This window comes from Dendronephthya gigantea, unplaced genomic scaffold, assembly GCF_004324835.1.
Source record: "Dendronephthya gigantea isolate DGI-Jeju-01 unplaced genomic scaffold, DenGig_1.0 000013F, whole genome shotgun sequence".
Lineage (NCBI taxonomy): Eukaryota > Metazoa > Cnidaria > Anthozoa > Malacalcyonacea > Nephtheidae > Dendronephthya > Dendronephthya gigantea.
The window spans coordinates 1,680,730-1,695,319 of NW_021163023.1; the positions used below are offsets into that span (position 1 = coordinate 1,680,730).

Genomic DNA, 14,590 nt, shown 5'->3' on the forward strand with positions numbered 1-14,590 from the left:
AGAGGTCCATGCAGTAAGGATCATCTTATTGATCCAGTGTTAAATAAACGCGACCTGTTTAGTTTGCTCGGTCGTCAAAAGGCTAAATGGGGCTGGGACAATATGCGTGTTAAATGGGCGTGGCGTTAACTGAGGGGCAGTTGCCTGAGGGGACACCTCCTTGGAAGAGGGCGCAAGGTGGTTTCCCGCATGCTCGGTTAGTGCTGAACGGGAAATGTTTTTGAATTTGAAACTTCTATACGGTCACAAACAGTTCTTTAAAGTGTTATTCATCAGCTGTTCCATCGTTAAGTGAACATGTGGCTTCGTAATTCTCTAATCATTTAATTTGCGCTCTGAACCGTGAGAAAACGAACCTGGGCTTCTTCTTTGCTCCGTGCCCCAGGGTGATTACCACCCCTCCTGCTTGCTCTACGTTATTGGTGGTTTGTATATAGATATAGTTTGTCCTGTGAAAACTGCTGAAGTTGCAAGCAAACAAATAAAAAATGGCAAAATATGATAATCGCGAGTGAGTGCATCGGGGGGCGTTTGAAACAGCCTAAGCTCTAACGTCGCATAATGCAACTGCTTCTGTCGAACTTTTGTAACTGAAAATTCCTCTTCGGATGTACATTCAGAAGCCTAGAGACCATTCAGAGACGTATGATTATGAAGGCTTTTTATATAAGTCCCTAGTTTTATTATCTAAATACAAATTGCATTATTAAAAAGTGTCTAAGAGACGTTACATGTGTTTCTTTGCACTATAAAGTTTATAAAAACTAACTAGGCCTACGCCAGGCAGGGCCCGGCCGAAACTACAGGGTGTCTCAAAAAAACGAAAACTATGTGTGAAATCACCCATAACAATGTAATTGTTGGAGTTTGAATGCCTAAGCACTCTGTTGGGATAATATCACAATAAACACTCGTTGTTCCGCGGTCAACTGGGACAGTACTATTTTGGCATTTTCTTTCGAAGCAATATCAAGGCTAATTTAAATTCAATCATATTCACAATTTCAAATTTTTCATATTTAGCATTTTATAAGTTGGATTAAATCCCCACGGGCTAAAATTTGTGAACACGGCATTCAATTTTAACAATGATGATTTCAATAGTTTTCGTTTTTTGAGACACCCTGTAGAACGATAATTGCGGGCAAGGGGTGTTTATTTATCTATTCAGTTCTGCCCGACGAATTTCTGTTGTAAGCTATTGCACTCATGCAGAAAACAAAGCCGTCGGACAGAACTGAGTTTATGAATACAGACCCCCTCCAATTATCGTTCGTTTCGGGAACCGATTCAAATTCTAAAATAACCTGATCCACCTAGAGATTGACAATCCGCCTGGACAAAGTTGGGCTGGAAAGGGTTCATAAATTCAAACAAACTTCGCAGATAATTCGTCTTTACGGGTTATCCGCCAGGTTTTTTCAATTTTCACACAGATTATCAGTCGAATTTACTTTTTCTTGCATTTTGTTTTTAAAATACACGTTAACATCTCTTTGTCAAAGTTGGTATTTTTGTCCACGAGTGAGAAGAAAGTGTTTCCAAGGCGAAGGAAAAAGTTCATTAAACCCCGCAAAGTTATGAATTCCTGTGGTTAGTTTTGTCTCGTGTGGAAATTCAGATGATTATTTATTCACGAGGACGTTTACAACCATTGAATGTTCCTGTTGAAGCGAAAGAAATCAACGTGACTGTGTTATTATTACGCCAATCTATACGATAAATGCCGATGAACTCTTCAACAACAGAAACGAAACCTGGTTTTATATTTAACAGTTATTCTGCGAACTCGAGTCGTATATGAGCTGATAGCCGTGACCAGAATAACTGTTTTATTATATACACAAACTTTTTCGCCCTTTCGGTGCATTTTGGTGTGCTATTATCAACTAAAGCTTGGATTTCTATTTCACTCAACTCCCCAAATCTTTCAGCCATTTTGTTTACTTTCTCTACTAGAAATATATGAGCTAATATCTGCCAAGTAGCCAACCAATGAAATTGCAGCATACCTCATATCTGGCGCTTGTGTATATAATAATGAGGAATATGAAATGGCAAAGTCCAAAAAACATTTTATTTTCTTGATTTCATGCGCTAAAACGGTGGCCTCGGTGTGTCGTTTTTGACAGCATGAGAAAAGAATCTTCCAATGCTTCGTCAGCATAAGGTCTATCATCAATCTTGTGACGAATCAGCGACGACACAAACCTACGAGCTTCGCGATCACCAAGTTTCTTCAGATTGATAGGATTTCCTTTTGAAATATTTTTTCATTCGTTCTAACGAAGATCCAAAAGGGTGTTCACCTTTCTTTAAGATGAAGAAGGCAATCATACCCGCGACGTGGACATCTGATTTCTTTTTGAAACGACCTTTTTCATCTTTGTCTATTGCCTTGATTACTTCGGCGGCATCCATCACGAGTACCTTTAGCGAATGTTTCGACTGTCGTTTCATCGTCATTTAGAACGCGGCTTATTCCAAAATCTGCCAATTTCATGCGACCTTCGATATCAACCAGGACGTTTGATGGTTTTAGATCTCTGTGCAATATTCCTTTACCATGAAGAAATTCAAGTCCGGATAGAATTTCCCAAATCATTCGTGGACCTTGCTCTTGTAGAAGTTCAATACTGCATGCATGAACAAGTTCCCTCAAGTTTTCTTCGCAAAGATCAACAATAAGATACATGAAGGTATCGTCACGGTGAAAATGTCGATAGCTCACTATAAATGGCGATTTGTTTGTCTTGATGAGATTCATGATTCCTAATTCGTTTTCAACTGTTTTATCGTCATTTTGCACGAAAATTCTCTTAACAGCAACTTCACTTCCATCCTTCATGACACCAACATAGACACACGAAAAACCGCCAGCACCAATTTTGAATTGATTGCTTGCGACAAAAACTTGCATCGGTGTTTCAACCTATAGACGAAAAACAGTAAATTTTCTATCGTGAGAAGAAAAAGGAAAAAATCATTCACGATTTATAAGATATGAGGGCAAAATAGTCAAATTTCAACTTCTAGATATATGAAAACTTCACGATGTGTTCAAATGAAGCGGAAAATATGTTTATTTGTTGATTTGTACAGGAAATGCCATTCAATGTAAAGATATTCACACACTTTTTAAATAAAATATGTTTCAAAATATACCGTCGAACGAGGATTTCTGCTGCTTATAATTTTCCGCTCCTACGACAATCGAAAAAAGATAAAACTTGTACAATATTCATTTGAAAACGAGGTACTCTTAACTCACTTTTCCAAACGCGAATAGATAATGATGCATTCAGACTCAAACTTTACTACACAGTCCCTTTCTCTAGCAAATGAGAGGAGTTTATTTTCATGAGCTTGCTGAGCAAGCGCTTACGCTTTTTTAATCAGAAGAGAGACATATGGGTATTAATCTGTGTCACTGTTAAAGCTCCCTTAGGATTTAGTTTCATCGCTTTTGAAAGCTTTCCCGCGTCATCCCGCGTCATGTCGTAGATCTTAAACTTCCTATAAACGTTGGCTACTACACAGGCAGCTTTCACAGACTAATTAAAAGAATACACATACATCTTTGAAATATTTACCTCTTCTAACTGGTTGCAATTCATTGTTTTCAACGTCCGAATTTTCAAAGAATGTTTTATGGACCTCTTGAGGATAGTTGTAATTTCATCATGACCAAGGTGAATACTCCATTCAAGAAGACTCATTTGCTTTCCTTCAACAAGAAATGTCCAACGTCTCCACCAAGCGATGTTCTTTTCAAAAAGAAGATCGACCAAAGCAACGAAGTTGTTTACAACAGCTATTTTCATGGTGTCAAAGCCAAGAGTATGAAAGCTGATTTTACTTTTAAGAGTTATGTCAGCACCCTGTTCAATTAAATATTTGATAATTTCTAATGCACCAGCATCGACAGCGACGTGCAGGAGTGTCTGTCCATCAGCATCCTTGTCATTTACATCAGCAGCTAATTGTTCAACAAGATATTTTACCATATCTAATTCACCAACACTAACAGCATGATGAAGAACTCTCCCAGCAGTAGCCTTTGCGCCTTGTTTCATTAAATATTGGACGATGTCCAGTACACCAGCCCCAACAGCAGCGTCCAAAGTTGTCACTCCGTTAGTATCCTTGCCGTTTACGTCAGCGCCATGTTCGACAAGATATTTCACCATTTCTAGCGTACCTTTAGTAACAGCATGGTGCAGCACTGTTCGCCCGTCATTCTGCTTTTCGTCAACATTTGCGCCCATTTCAATAAGATATTTTAATATATCCGGCGCACCTTTCCCAACAGTGTAGTGCAAGACTGTCTCCCCGTTAGTATCCTTGCCATTCACATCAGCGCCATTTTCAACAAGATATTTTACCACTTCTAGCGAACCTTCAGTAACAGCACTGTGCAAGATTGTCCACCCGTTAGTTCTCTTGCTATTTGAATCAGCGCCTTTTTCAACTAGATATTTTACCATTTCTAGCTTACCTTTAGAAATAGCAACGTAAAGCACACTATACCCGGCATTGTTTTTGGCATTTACATCAGCGCCATGTTCAACCAGGTATTTTAACATTTCCAGCGTACCTTTAGTAACAACGTCATGCAGCACTGTCCACCCACCGGGTTTTTTTCCATTTACATCAGCCCCAATGTCAACAAGATATTTTACCATTTCTAATGAACCGTAAGAAACAGCATAATGTAACACTGTCAACCCGTCAGTAGTATCCTTGCCATTTACATCAGCGCCGTTTTCAACAAGATATTTTACCATTTCTAGCGCAGCTTTAGTAACAGCATAGTTCAGCACTGTCCACCCGTTAGTATCCTTGCCATTTACATCAGCGCCGTTTTCAACAAGATATTTTACCATTTCTAGCGCAGCTTTAGTAACAGCATAGTTCAGCACTGTCCACCCGTTAGTATCCTTGCCATTTACATCAGCGCCGTTCTCAACAAGACACTCTACCATTCCTAGTGTACCCTGAGTAAAAGCAGCGTGCAGCATTGTCCAATTGTGAATAGTATCCTTGCTATTAACATCAGCGCCCATTTTAATTAGATATTTTACCATTTCTAGTGTGCCTTTAGAAATAGCAACGTAAAGAACGGACCAGCCGCCATTGCTTTTGGCGTTTACATCAGCGCCATGTTCAACCAGGTATTTTAACATTTCTAGCGTACCTTTAGTAACAACCTCATGCAGCACTGTCAACCCACCGGGTTTTTTTCCATTTACATCAGCACCTAGTTCAACAAGATATTTTACCATTTCTAATGAACCATAAGAAACAGCATAATGTAACACTGTCCACCCGTCAGTAGTATCCTTGCCATTTACATCAGCGCCGTTTTCAAACAAGATATTTTACAATTTCTGGCGTAGCTTTAGTAAAAGCAGTGTGCAGTACGGTCCACCCGTCAATCATCTTGCCATTTACACCAGCGCCATGTTCAACAAGATATTTTACCGTTTCAAACGTACCCTCTGCAACAGCAGTGTGCAGCACTGTCGAACCGTTAACATCCGTTCCATTTACATCAGCGCCTTTTTCAACGAGATACTCCACCATTTCTAGCGAATCTTTAATAACAGCAGCGTGCAGCACTGTTTTCCCGTCAGTATCCCTGCCATTTACATCAGCGCCCCTCTCTACAAGGAATTTTATTGTTTCTTCCCTATCTTCAGTAACAGCAGTTACATCAGCGCCCTGTTCAACAAGATATTTTACGATTTCTAGCGTACCTTTAGTAACAGCATAGTGCAGCACTGTCCTCCCGTGAGTGTCCTGGCCATTTACATCAGCGCCTTTTTCAACAAGATATTTTATTATATCAAGAGTACCTTCAGAAACTGCGTAGTGCAAGACTGTCCAGCCTTCATTATCCTTGCCATTTACATCAGCGCCATGTTCAACAAGATATTTTACCATTTCTAGCGTACCTTCAATAACAGCATGAAACAGTACTGTCCAGCCGTCGGTCTTTTTTCCATTCACATCAGCGCCCATTTCAACAAGATATATAACTATTTGTAATGAACTATAAGAAACAGCATAGTGCAGCACCGTCCACCCGTCTGTACTCTCACTCTTTACATCAGCGCCGTTTTCAACCAGATACTTTACCATTTCTAACGTACCTTCAGCAACAGCATCATGTAGCAATGTCCAGCCGTCGGTCTTTTTTCCATTTACATTTGCACCCATTTCAACAAGATATTTTACCATTTCTCGCCTACCTTTAGTAACAGCATCGTGCATTACTGTGCATCCGTCAGTATCCTTGTCATTTACATCAGCGCCCATTGTTCAACAAAATATTTGACAATGTCTGTTTCACCAGCATCAACAGCATGATGTAAAGCAGTTTTGCCCGACTCATCTTCGCAATTTACATAAGCACCACAATCTTTAACAAAATATTTCACAATTTCTAATGATCGAGAATGTATTGCACTCTGAAGAACTTTGTAATCGTCTTGAAAATTATGTTCAGGGCCATATTGAACAAAATACTTAACAAGATCAAATAAACCATTTTTGTCGCAATACAAAGAACTGTTTCACCTTCCTCGTTCTTGGAATAAACGTCTGCTCCATTGGAAACTAAGTATTTGATAATTTCTTGATCTACTGGACTAAACTGAAAAGCACGCCAAAGAATTGTCTTCTTCCATCCATCTTTTTTGTTTTCACCACGTTTAACTTGCTTTTTTATTTCGTCCCGAAATTTTTGTTTTGCTTCTTCAGAGACGTTCATACTTCCACTTGCTTCTTGCTTCTTTTCAGTACCTGTATATACCATGAAAATTAACATACACGCTTAATAAACGTGCTCTCTTGCAATCACATCTATACCGCAATAGCATGCAAGTAGTGCAACCATATATAAATCCAAATACTCGCAGAAATATACTAACTGCTGACTGCTCGATCGTCATATGATTTTAGTAATTACCTACCCTCAACTAAAGATGATGATCTACAGGGTGTATCAAAAAAAATGTCCCAAATGTAAAATTTTCGTTCTTCAGGATATTTTGCAGAATTTGTGTTCCTAGGGATAGTTAAGACTTATCTGGTATGCCTAGGCCAAGTTTGGTTTTTCATTAACAAAATTATGTTACCGGGGGGGGTTGTTCCTTTCCACTGATATTGAGAGAGCTTGCGCGCGAAAATGTGAAGCTGAAACTGAGACACGATTTAGCTGTTTTAAAGTAGGAAAGCTTTTTAATAAACTGTCAAATTTTCAGGAAAAATAATGCATACTGGGAGCAACGCGCGACCCCTTAAATTGACAAATATTTCATTGCGCGCAGTGGATTAAATGCATCGTTGATTTTAGCGTGACCGATCTCATGCAAGGTTGGGCAAATGAATAAATTAAAGCGAGAAACTGAACAAAAAGACGAAGCGATTTAATAAAAGATTTTTATTCGTGATGTTAATCCTCAAAATTTCCACCATTTCTTTCTAAGCAAACTGCGGCTCGTCTGAGCATGGTAAACACTGAACGGCGAACCATTTGTCTGTCCTGCCTCAAATTCTCCATTTCGTTCGAAATTCTTTCTTGCAAATCGCCTACGCTACAACCGGCAAATCTAGGCGAATCAGACAAATGGTTCGCTGTTCAGTGTTTACTATGCTCAGACGAGACGCAGTTTGCTTAGAATAAAATGGTGGACATGCTGAGGATTAACATCACGAATAAATCACTTTGTCTTTGTGTTCAGTTTCTCGCTTTAATTTATTCATACAGCCTTGCATGAGATCGGTCACGCTAAAATCAACGATGCATTTAATCCACTGCGCGCAATGAAATATTTGTCAATTTTAGGGGTCGCGCGTTGCTCCCAGTATGCATTATTTTTCCTGAAACTTTGACAGTTTATTAAAAAGCTTTCCTACTTTTAGACAGCTAAATCATATCTCAATTTCAGCTTCACATTTTCGCGCGCAAGCCCTCTCAATATCAGTGGAAAGGAACCACCCCCCCGGTAACATAATTTTGTTAATGAAAAACCAAGCTTGGCTTAGGTATACCAGATAAGTCTTAACTAATCCCTAGGAACACAAAAATTTGCCAAATTCTGCGAAATATCCTGAAAAACGAAAATTTTACATTTGGGACACTTTTTTTGATACACCCTGAGTATAAGCAAATATTTTCGGCTCTTAACAAACTAAACGTCGCGACATTTCAACGTTTGGAATTTTGATCGCAATGAAATCATATAAAAAACAAGACAAAGCTTTTATTATCCAACTGTCATGACGCGACTCCTTGGACTCCTTGGAATGTTGTTAAGTTTGTTACGAGCAAAAAATATGTGCAGATTTCACATCATCTTTGGATCCTAATACAACTTTCTAATTAACGAAACAGCTATGGTTTAGGCCACAGGAAGGGTCAACTTTACGATCAAAGTTATATTCATATATTTATGTTCATATAACCGTAAAAATAATTGCGTACAAAAGGAATCAGTCAGGCACACAAGACGAATGTATGAATACGCATATCCTCGATTTTGCCATCTTGTTACTAACTATTCTAGGGCTATCCTAGGTACTGTAGGGTCTCTACGGTTAACGAAAACTGCTATACATGCACAATGCCTCACACAAATGTGCTACTCGATAATCGCATGAGATTACCAGTTGCGTCTCAGTTCTGTAGTGATGGACCAAATTACTGACTAAACAAAGTTATTCATTAAGTTCCTACCTTATATGGTTTATATCCTACAACGTCGAGGACACGGCATCGAAAATGAAACAAATTTAATTGCCATAAAAATCTTTAATCCAATCTTCAATGATATTATGAATTATCCAATATTATTAGTTCGTCATGCAATCACTTGATCATTATGTTATCTCAATGACGTCATCCTCCCGCGAGCGAGACTATCCGAGTAGCAAACGAAACAAAACGAAACTAGTTCTCAGGATTTTTGAGTTAAAATCAAACGTCAAAATTATGCAAAAATTTCAGAAAAATTGTTCTACTGAGGAAGATTTCGAAGTTTGCCCGATTGCTTCTGTTCAAAATTTGACGATAACTTTGATAACTACAAATTTCGGAAATGAGATCATTCTTTACCAAAAATAACTTAAATATTACATTCTTTAAAAGTTTCAAGATATTTTTTAATATAGTTTTATTTTCTCTTCAGGATCTGAGAACACATGAGAGTATTAACGCTAAACGGCTTCAAAAATACTTGGAAATATGGAATGGAAGTATACCAGAATTTGCTGATGCTTTGCGATGGATTAACTTTTGTAAAAGGTATTGTAGGCTTTCTTTCCCAGGCATTTTAGACAGAAAAATCGCGTCCAGGGACTAATATATAGTTCAGTGACTAAGAAAGGCCGCGTCTAAGGAGATCTAATAAAACTGGAGTGATAACTTACGATATGTTCCAAATCAGGTGACTTTTCTTCCTAATGGCGGATAGTCTGACAACTTTTAGGGCCATTCTCTTTCAAACATAGCAAAGAATGATAAATTGTGCGGTATTAAAATTCAAATCTTTTTCTCTACATGTGTCTTATTCAACAAAAACTACAATGTCTGTTTTATACTTGCAAATTTTCACACGTTCGACCCAATCTGTCGTTTGCAGTGTGGTCGAGATATTAAACTACTCTAGGATACTTCAGTCCGTCCGATATGATTTTATACATCTATAGTTTCTATACTGCTATATATACAAATGATAAAAAATTAGGTCAGGTTTTACGTACAAACTGAGTTCAGGACCAGAATGAGTGCCCGGCACTGGCGCCTAAGTTGAACACGATGCTTCCAATGAAGGGCACTGCGCTCAGCATGTTTTATGAGCCAGTTTTGGCGATCAGTCTGAAGAAAGCCTTAATTAGGGCTGTTTTCTGTTTTTTGTACCTACGTATACGCACGCAAAATGTTGAATTTAGCCCGCAAAGCACGATGGTTAACACACTATTTGCAAAATTTTCCATACATCTTCCCTAAACACCGACAAAGGACATCGCCGGCAATCTCGAACTAGGAACTGCGATATTTCGGGTCAAGTAACAACGCAGAGTTGTATCGTAGGTCGTTCATCCCACTGAACTCAAATAAGACTGGAACGCTTGAAATTTCCGCGTGGAGGCCTGGATCATACCTACAAGAAAGGCTTCAGTGTCCGCCATCTTGGCTTCAAACTTCCGACCGAGTGAGCGTTCCAGTCTTATTTGAGTTCACTGGTTCATCCTCGTACCCAGGTCTTCACGCTCGCATACTACCACACAGCAGCACGCGGAGTGACCTGGGCACGAGGATAAGATGATTAATCAGCTAATCAACGAGTTTACGCTGAAAACCGATTGCAAACAGCTATAAATTAAGACCTTATAAATTACTCACTGGAAAAATGTTGGCGAGAAATGTTTTGTGTACTACCTAAGACAAACTTAAATCGTATATAAATATCTGTCTTGACGGTTATGAACCGTCCGTTCAAAAAGGTGCATACACACCGGATTATCGGCCCGTAATTTTTCTTTGCACAAGGTTGTCCAAGTCTCCATTCATAACGAATGAATCTCCCAGTGCTTCGTGAGCGTAAGGTCTATCCTCAATCTTGTGATTAATCAGCCACGACACGAACGTTCGAGCTCTATCGTCGCTAAGTTTCTCCAAATAAACAGGATTATCTTCCAAAATATTTCTCATTCGATCCAGATTAGATCCAAAAGGGTGTTCACCTTTAGTTAAGATGAAGAAAGCAATCATACCCGCGACATGGACATCTGATTTCTTTTTGAAACGACCCTTTTCGTCTTTGTCTATTGCTTCAATTACTTCCGGTGGCATCCATCCACGAGTACCTTTAGCAAATGTTTCAACTGTCGTTTCACCGTCATTAAGAACTCGGCTTATTCCAAAGTCTGCCAATTTCATGCGACCTTCGATATCAACCAGGACGTTTGCTGGTTTTAGATCTCTGTGCAATATTCCTTTACCATGGAGAAATTCTAGTCTGGATAGAATTTCCCTAATCATTTGTGGGCCACGCTGTTTTAAATATTCAATACTGCATGCTTGAACAAGTTCGCTCAAGGTTTCTTCGCAAAGATCAACAATAAGATACATGAAGGTATCGTCGCGGTGAAAATGTCGATAGCTCACAATAAATGGAGAGTTGTCTGTTTTAATAAGACTCATGATTTTCTTTTCGTTTTCAACTGCTGTATCTTCACTTTGTACCAAAATTCTCTTAACAGCAACATCACTTTTATCCTTCATGACACCAACATAGACACTTGAACGAGCACCTTCGCCAATTTTGAATTGACTCTTTGCGACAAAAGCTTGCATCAGTGTTTCAGTCTATGGACGAAAAACCACAAATTATTTATTGAAGAAAAGTTATGAGCAAAAACGATTTGAGCTCAGTTACTAAGAAGTCGTTACCATGGACACCCTATCTCGCGACAGCCTTCAAAGAATATATATGATAAATTGCAAAAAGCAGCAAGTGATAACGGCCGCCATATTGTCTTTTGCATGCTATTTTAGCAGAGAGACATATTTCGAATTATCAAGTACCGCTTGTACGGCCTGGTTTTAAAATATCTCGTGTATGTTTGGAATATTACCTCTTTTAACTCGTTGCGATTCATTGCTTTTAACTCCTGAATTTTCTCACGATGTTTCACGGACCCTTTGCAGCGGTTAGTTGCAATTTCATGACCAAATTGAATACTCCATTCAAGAAGACTCATTTGTCTTCCTTCAACAAGAAATGTTCCAGCTCTCCACACAGCGATGCTCTTTTCCAACAGAAGATTGACCAAAGCAATTGAATTTGTTACAACAGCCATCTCGAGGATGTCAATGCCAAGAGTATGAACGCTGCGTTTACTTTGCAGAGTTATGTCGGCACCCTGTTCAACTAAATACTTGACAATGTCTAATTCACCCACATCGACAGCAGCGTGCAGGACTGTCCATCCAAGAGAATCATTTGCATTTACATCAGCGCCATGCTCAACAAGATATTTTACTATTTTTAGCTTATCATTTCCGTTAATTCCACCGTTAACAATTGCATGATGCAGAACTGTCCCCCGCACTCTCGTCTCGTAAGTCGCCTTGCTATTTAAATCAGCGCCATTATAAACAAGACATTTTACTATTTCTAGCTTACCTCTCGAAACGGCATAATGCAGTCCTGTTTTGCCATTAGACATCATTGCATTTACACGAGCGCCTTCTGCGACGAGGTATTTGACCATTTCTAGCGTACCTTCTGTACAAGCACTATGCAGCACCGTCCATCCGTCACTATCGCTATCATTTACATCAGCGCGTTTTTCAATGAGATATTCTGCAATTTCTGGTGTATCTTTCGTAACAGCAATGTGCAGCGCCGTCCCCACTTTATTAGTACCCTTGCCATTTACCTCAGCACCTTTTTTAACGAGAAATTTTACCACTTCTAACCTACCACGTCTAACAGCATAGTGCAGCACTGTCCAGCCGTCATTTTTCTTGCCATTTACATCAGCGCCTTTTTCAACAAGATATTCTACTATATCAAGTGTACACTCAGTAACAGCATCTTGCAGCACTGTCAGGCCGTTAGTATCCTTTCGATTTACATCAGCCCCACATTGCTCAACGAAATATTTGACAATGGCTGTTCCACCAGCATGAACAGCATAATGTAAAGCAGTTTTGCCTGACTCATCTTCACAATGTATATCAGCGCCATTATCAACTAAATATTTCACACTTTTCAATGATTGATACTTTATTGCATCCCGAAGAATACCTATGCATGAAGATAAAAATTAACAATATAATCAGTTATGGCCATTGGAAGTGGTCGAGAGTGTCTTAGCCACCAAAGCCGGCACATTGTTAATCCACATCAATAGACCCTTCCTATAATTACGTCACAACATCGTTTTAGAACCACCTTAAATGAAATGGATCCTTCTTCAACACATGCATGAAAGAGAATATTTAATTTTGACGAATATATGTGGAAATAAGCTGCCACTAAAACGGCTACCAGGCCACGACCGGGGACCTCGTTCTCGAGTAATGGAGACCTTAAGATTGCCGACGCTACAGGTTTTCGACAGCTAGCCTTAGTTCACAGTTCTGTCAGTTCATCCTTTAATTTTTATGGTCAAGATTATATTTCCCAACATCGAGACAGCTAATTATTGAATGACCAATACGAAGTTTTAGTTTGCCGTTTGAAGTTAGCGGTTCGTCGTAAACGTCAATCTTAAAGTGCCTAATGGCTCATTTGTTGGTCTGCTGAGGAACATGTTGAGATATGATGAGAAAAACATTTGCAGATTTACATTTGTAATTAGCTCTACCAAACAACGCTAAAAACAATGCAGACTTAGACATATTGATGTCTCAGTCTGCATATTTTGCATACTTTGGTAGAACTATGCAATCTTTTAGTAGCTGTCGCGTTTGACGATAAACAGACTACTTGGGAAATGCCAAAATAACTTCTACGTTTCGAGCAAGATCTTTGGTCGAGGGTCTCAAGCAGTTGTCGTCATGCTGGGGCAAGATAAAATCATTTTCCTTAAGATCTAAATTCAGTCATTCCCATATTACCTGCTGCAAAAGCTGCCATCTTCGAGTAAAACGTCTACGCTGTAAAGTAGCCAAACTTTGCACCAAAATAGCACACTGCAAACCTTTAAAAAATATTGTGATCTGCGACTGAGAAAAGCGAGCGAGCGAAGGTGCTTGGGAAGGAAACGCACCAAATTTATGCCTCTTCGATCAATGTAAATTATTTGGCCATTGTATTGTGTGCCAGCAAGGAATCGTCAATTCTTGTTGTGTGAAAACAAAGCCAGTGTGGCAAAAAAGCATGCAATATAAGAGCAATTGAAAGATGCGATCATAAATAATGCGTCATAAATGTTGTGCTTCACAAGATTTCTGGTCGCGAAACACTCTGGTCTAAGTTCTTTCGTGCCGCAGAAAAACTGTGATTTTGTAAGATTATTAATTAGTTTCCTACCTTTGTGATTTATATCGTACAACAGCCAGAAGAAACATTTTTTGATGATTTTATCTTTCGTCAGATTTGAGATTGTCTGAGACGCCTCAATTGAAGACACCCCACTGGGAACGGGAATTCCCCGAATACAAACGAAAGTAGTCCCCAGGACTTTGGGGTAAAAACCCGTCATATTTGTCAATGAACAAAATCCCGTTGTTCGTATTCTTGGCCAAAAATTCAATTATTCATATATAGTACTAGTGCGATGAAACCGTGGAGCGTAGGTAGAAAAGCCTGGCTTGCGAGGTCGCTAGTGCCAAATGAAATAATACAATTAAACTTTCAAAGTCCAAGACTGACCAAGAGCTTAAAATGACACGTATCATATTATACATTTACATAGTGTTTGGATGGCCTGATCCAAACACGCGGGAATGTTGCGAGAGTTAAGAAAAGCGCGCGAAACACGAGCCGAAGGCGAGTGTTTTGCGAGCTTTTCTTAACTCGCTTTTCTTAACTAACCATAATAAATTTGTTTTTAAATTCCCGCGATG

At 39.1% G+C, this 14,590-nt stretch overlaps 3 protein-coding genes across 3 annotated transcripts; all 3 read right to left on the minus strand.

Moving 5' to 3' along the window:
- Positions 1 to 2,380: 2,380 nt before the first annotated feature.
- LOC114519425 (putative ankyrin repeat protein RF_0381) lies at positions 2,381 to 4,767 on the minus strand. Its single transcript, XM_028539550.1, has 2 exons — positions 3,594 to 4,767; positions 2,381 to 2,932 (listed from the first exon to the last, which is right to left on the minus strand). Exons 1-2 carry the CDS (start codon positions 4,683 to 4,685, stop codon positions 2,381 to 2,383), a joined length of 1,644 nt encoding a protein of 547 aa, XP_028395351.1. The 5' UTR covers positions 4,686 to 4,767.
- Positions 4,768 to 5,367: 600 nt separating this feature from the next.
- On the minus strand, positions 5,368 to 6,321 carry LOC114519426 (putative ankyrin repeat protein RF_0381). Its single transcript, XM_028539551.1, has one exon. The coding sequence runs from the start codon at positions 6,319 to 6,321 to the stop codon at positions 5,368 to 5,370; it is 954 nt and encodes a 317-aa protein (XP_028395352.1).
- A 3,257-nt stretch (positions 6,322 to 9,578) lies between these two features.
- On the minus strand, positions 9,579 to 13,420 carry LOC114519427 (serine/threonine-protein phosphatase 6 regulatory ankyrin repeat subunit C-like). The gene is made up of 3 exons (XM_028539552.1): positions 13,387 to 13,420; positions 11,647 to 12,824; positions 9,579 to 11,377 (listed from the first exon to the last, which is right to left on the minus strand). Exons 1-3 carry the CDS (start codon positions 13,418 to 13,420, stop codon positions 10,529 to 10,531), a joined length of 2,061 nt encoding a protein of 686 aa, XP_028395353.1. The 3' UTR covers positions 9,579 to 10,528.
- Positions 13,421 to 14,590: the final 1,170 nt, after the last annotated feature.

What these genes read in the sequence shown, in the direction of transcription:
- LOC114519426 (XM_028539551.1), bottom strand. Translation starts at nt 6,321, where the DNA reads ATGGGCGCTGATGTAAATGACAAGGATACTGACGGATGCACAGTAATG.
- LOC114519425 (XM_028539550.1), bottom strand. Translation starts at nt 4,685, where the DNA reads ATGGTAAAATATCTTGTTGACATTGGGGCTGATGTAAATGGAAAAAAA. An exon ending in ATTGCAACCAGTTAGAAGAG is followed by an intron (nt 2,933 to 3,593) that starts GTAAATATTTCA and finishes TTTCGTCTATAG; the next exon opens with GTTGAAACACCGATGCAAGT.
- LOC114519427 (XM_028539552.1), bottom strand. Translation starts at nt 13,420, where the DNA reads ATGTCTAAGTCTGCATTGTTTTTAGCGTTGTTTG. An exon ending in ATTGTTTTTAGCGTTGTTTG is followed by an intron (nt 12,825 to 13,386) that starts GTAGAGCTAATT and finishes CTTCATGCATAG; the next exon opens with GTATTCTTCGGGATGCAATA. An exon ending in ATCGCAACGAGTTAAAAGAG is followed by an intron (nt 11,378 to 11,646) that starts GTAATATTCCAA and finishes TTTCGTCCATAG; the next exon opens with ACTGAAACACTGATGCAAGC.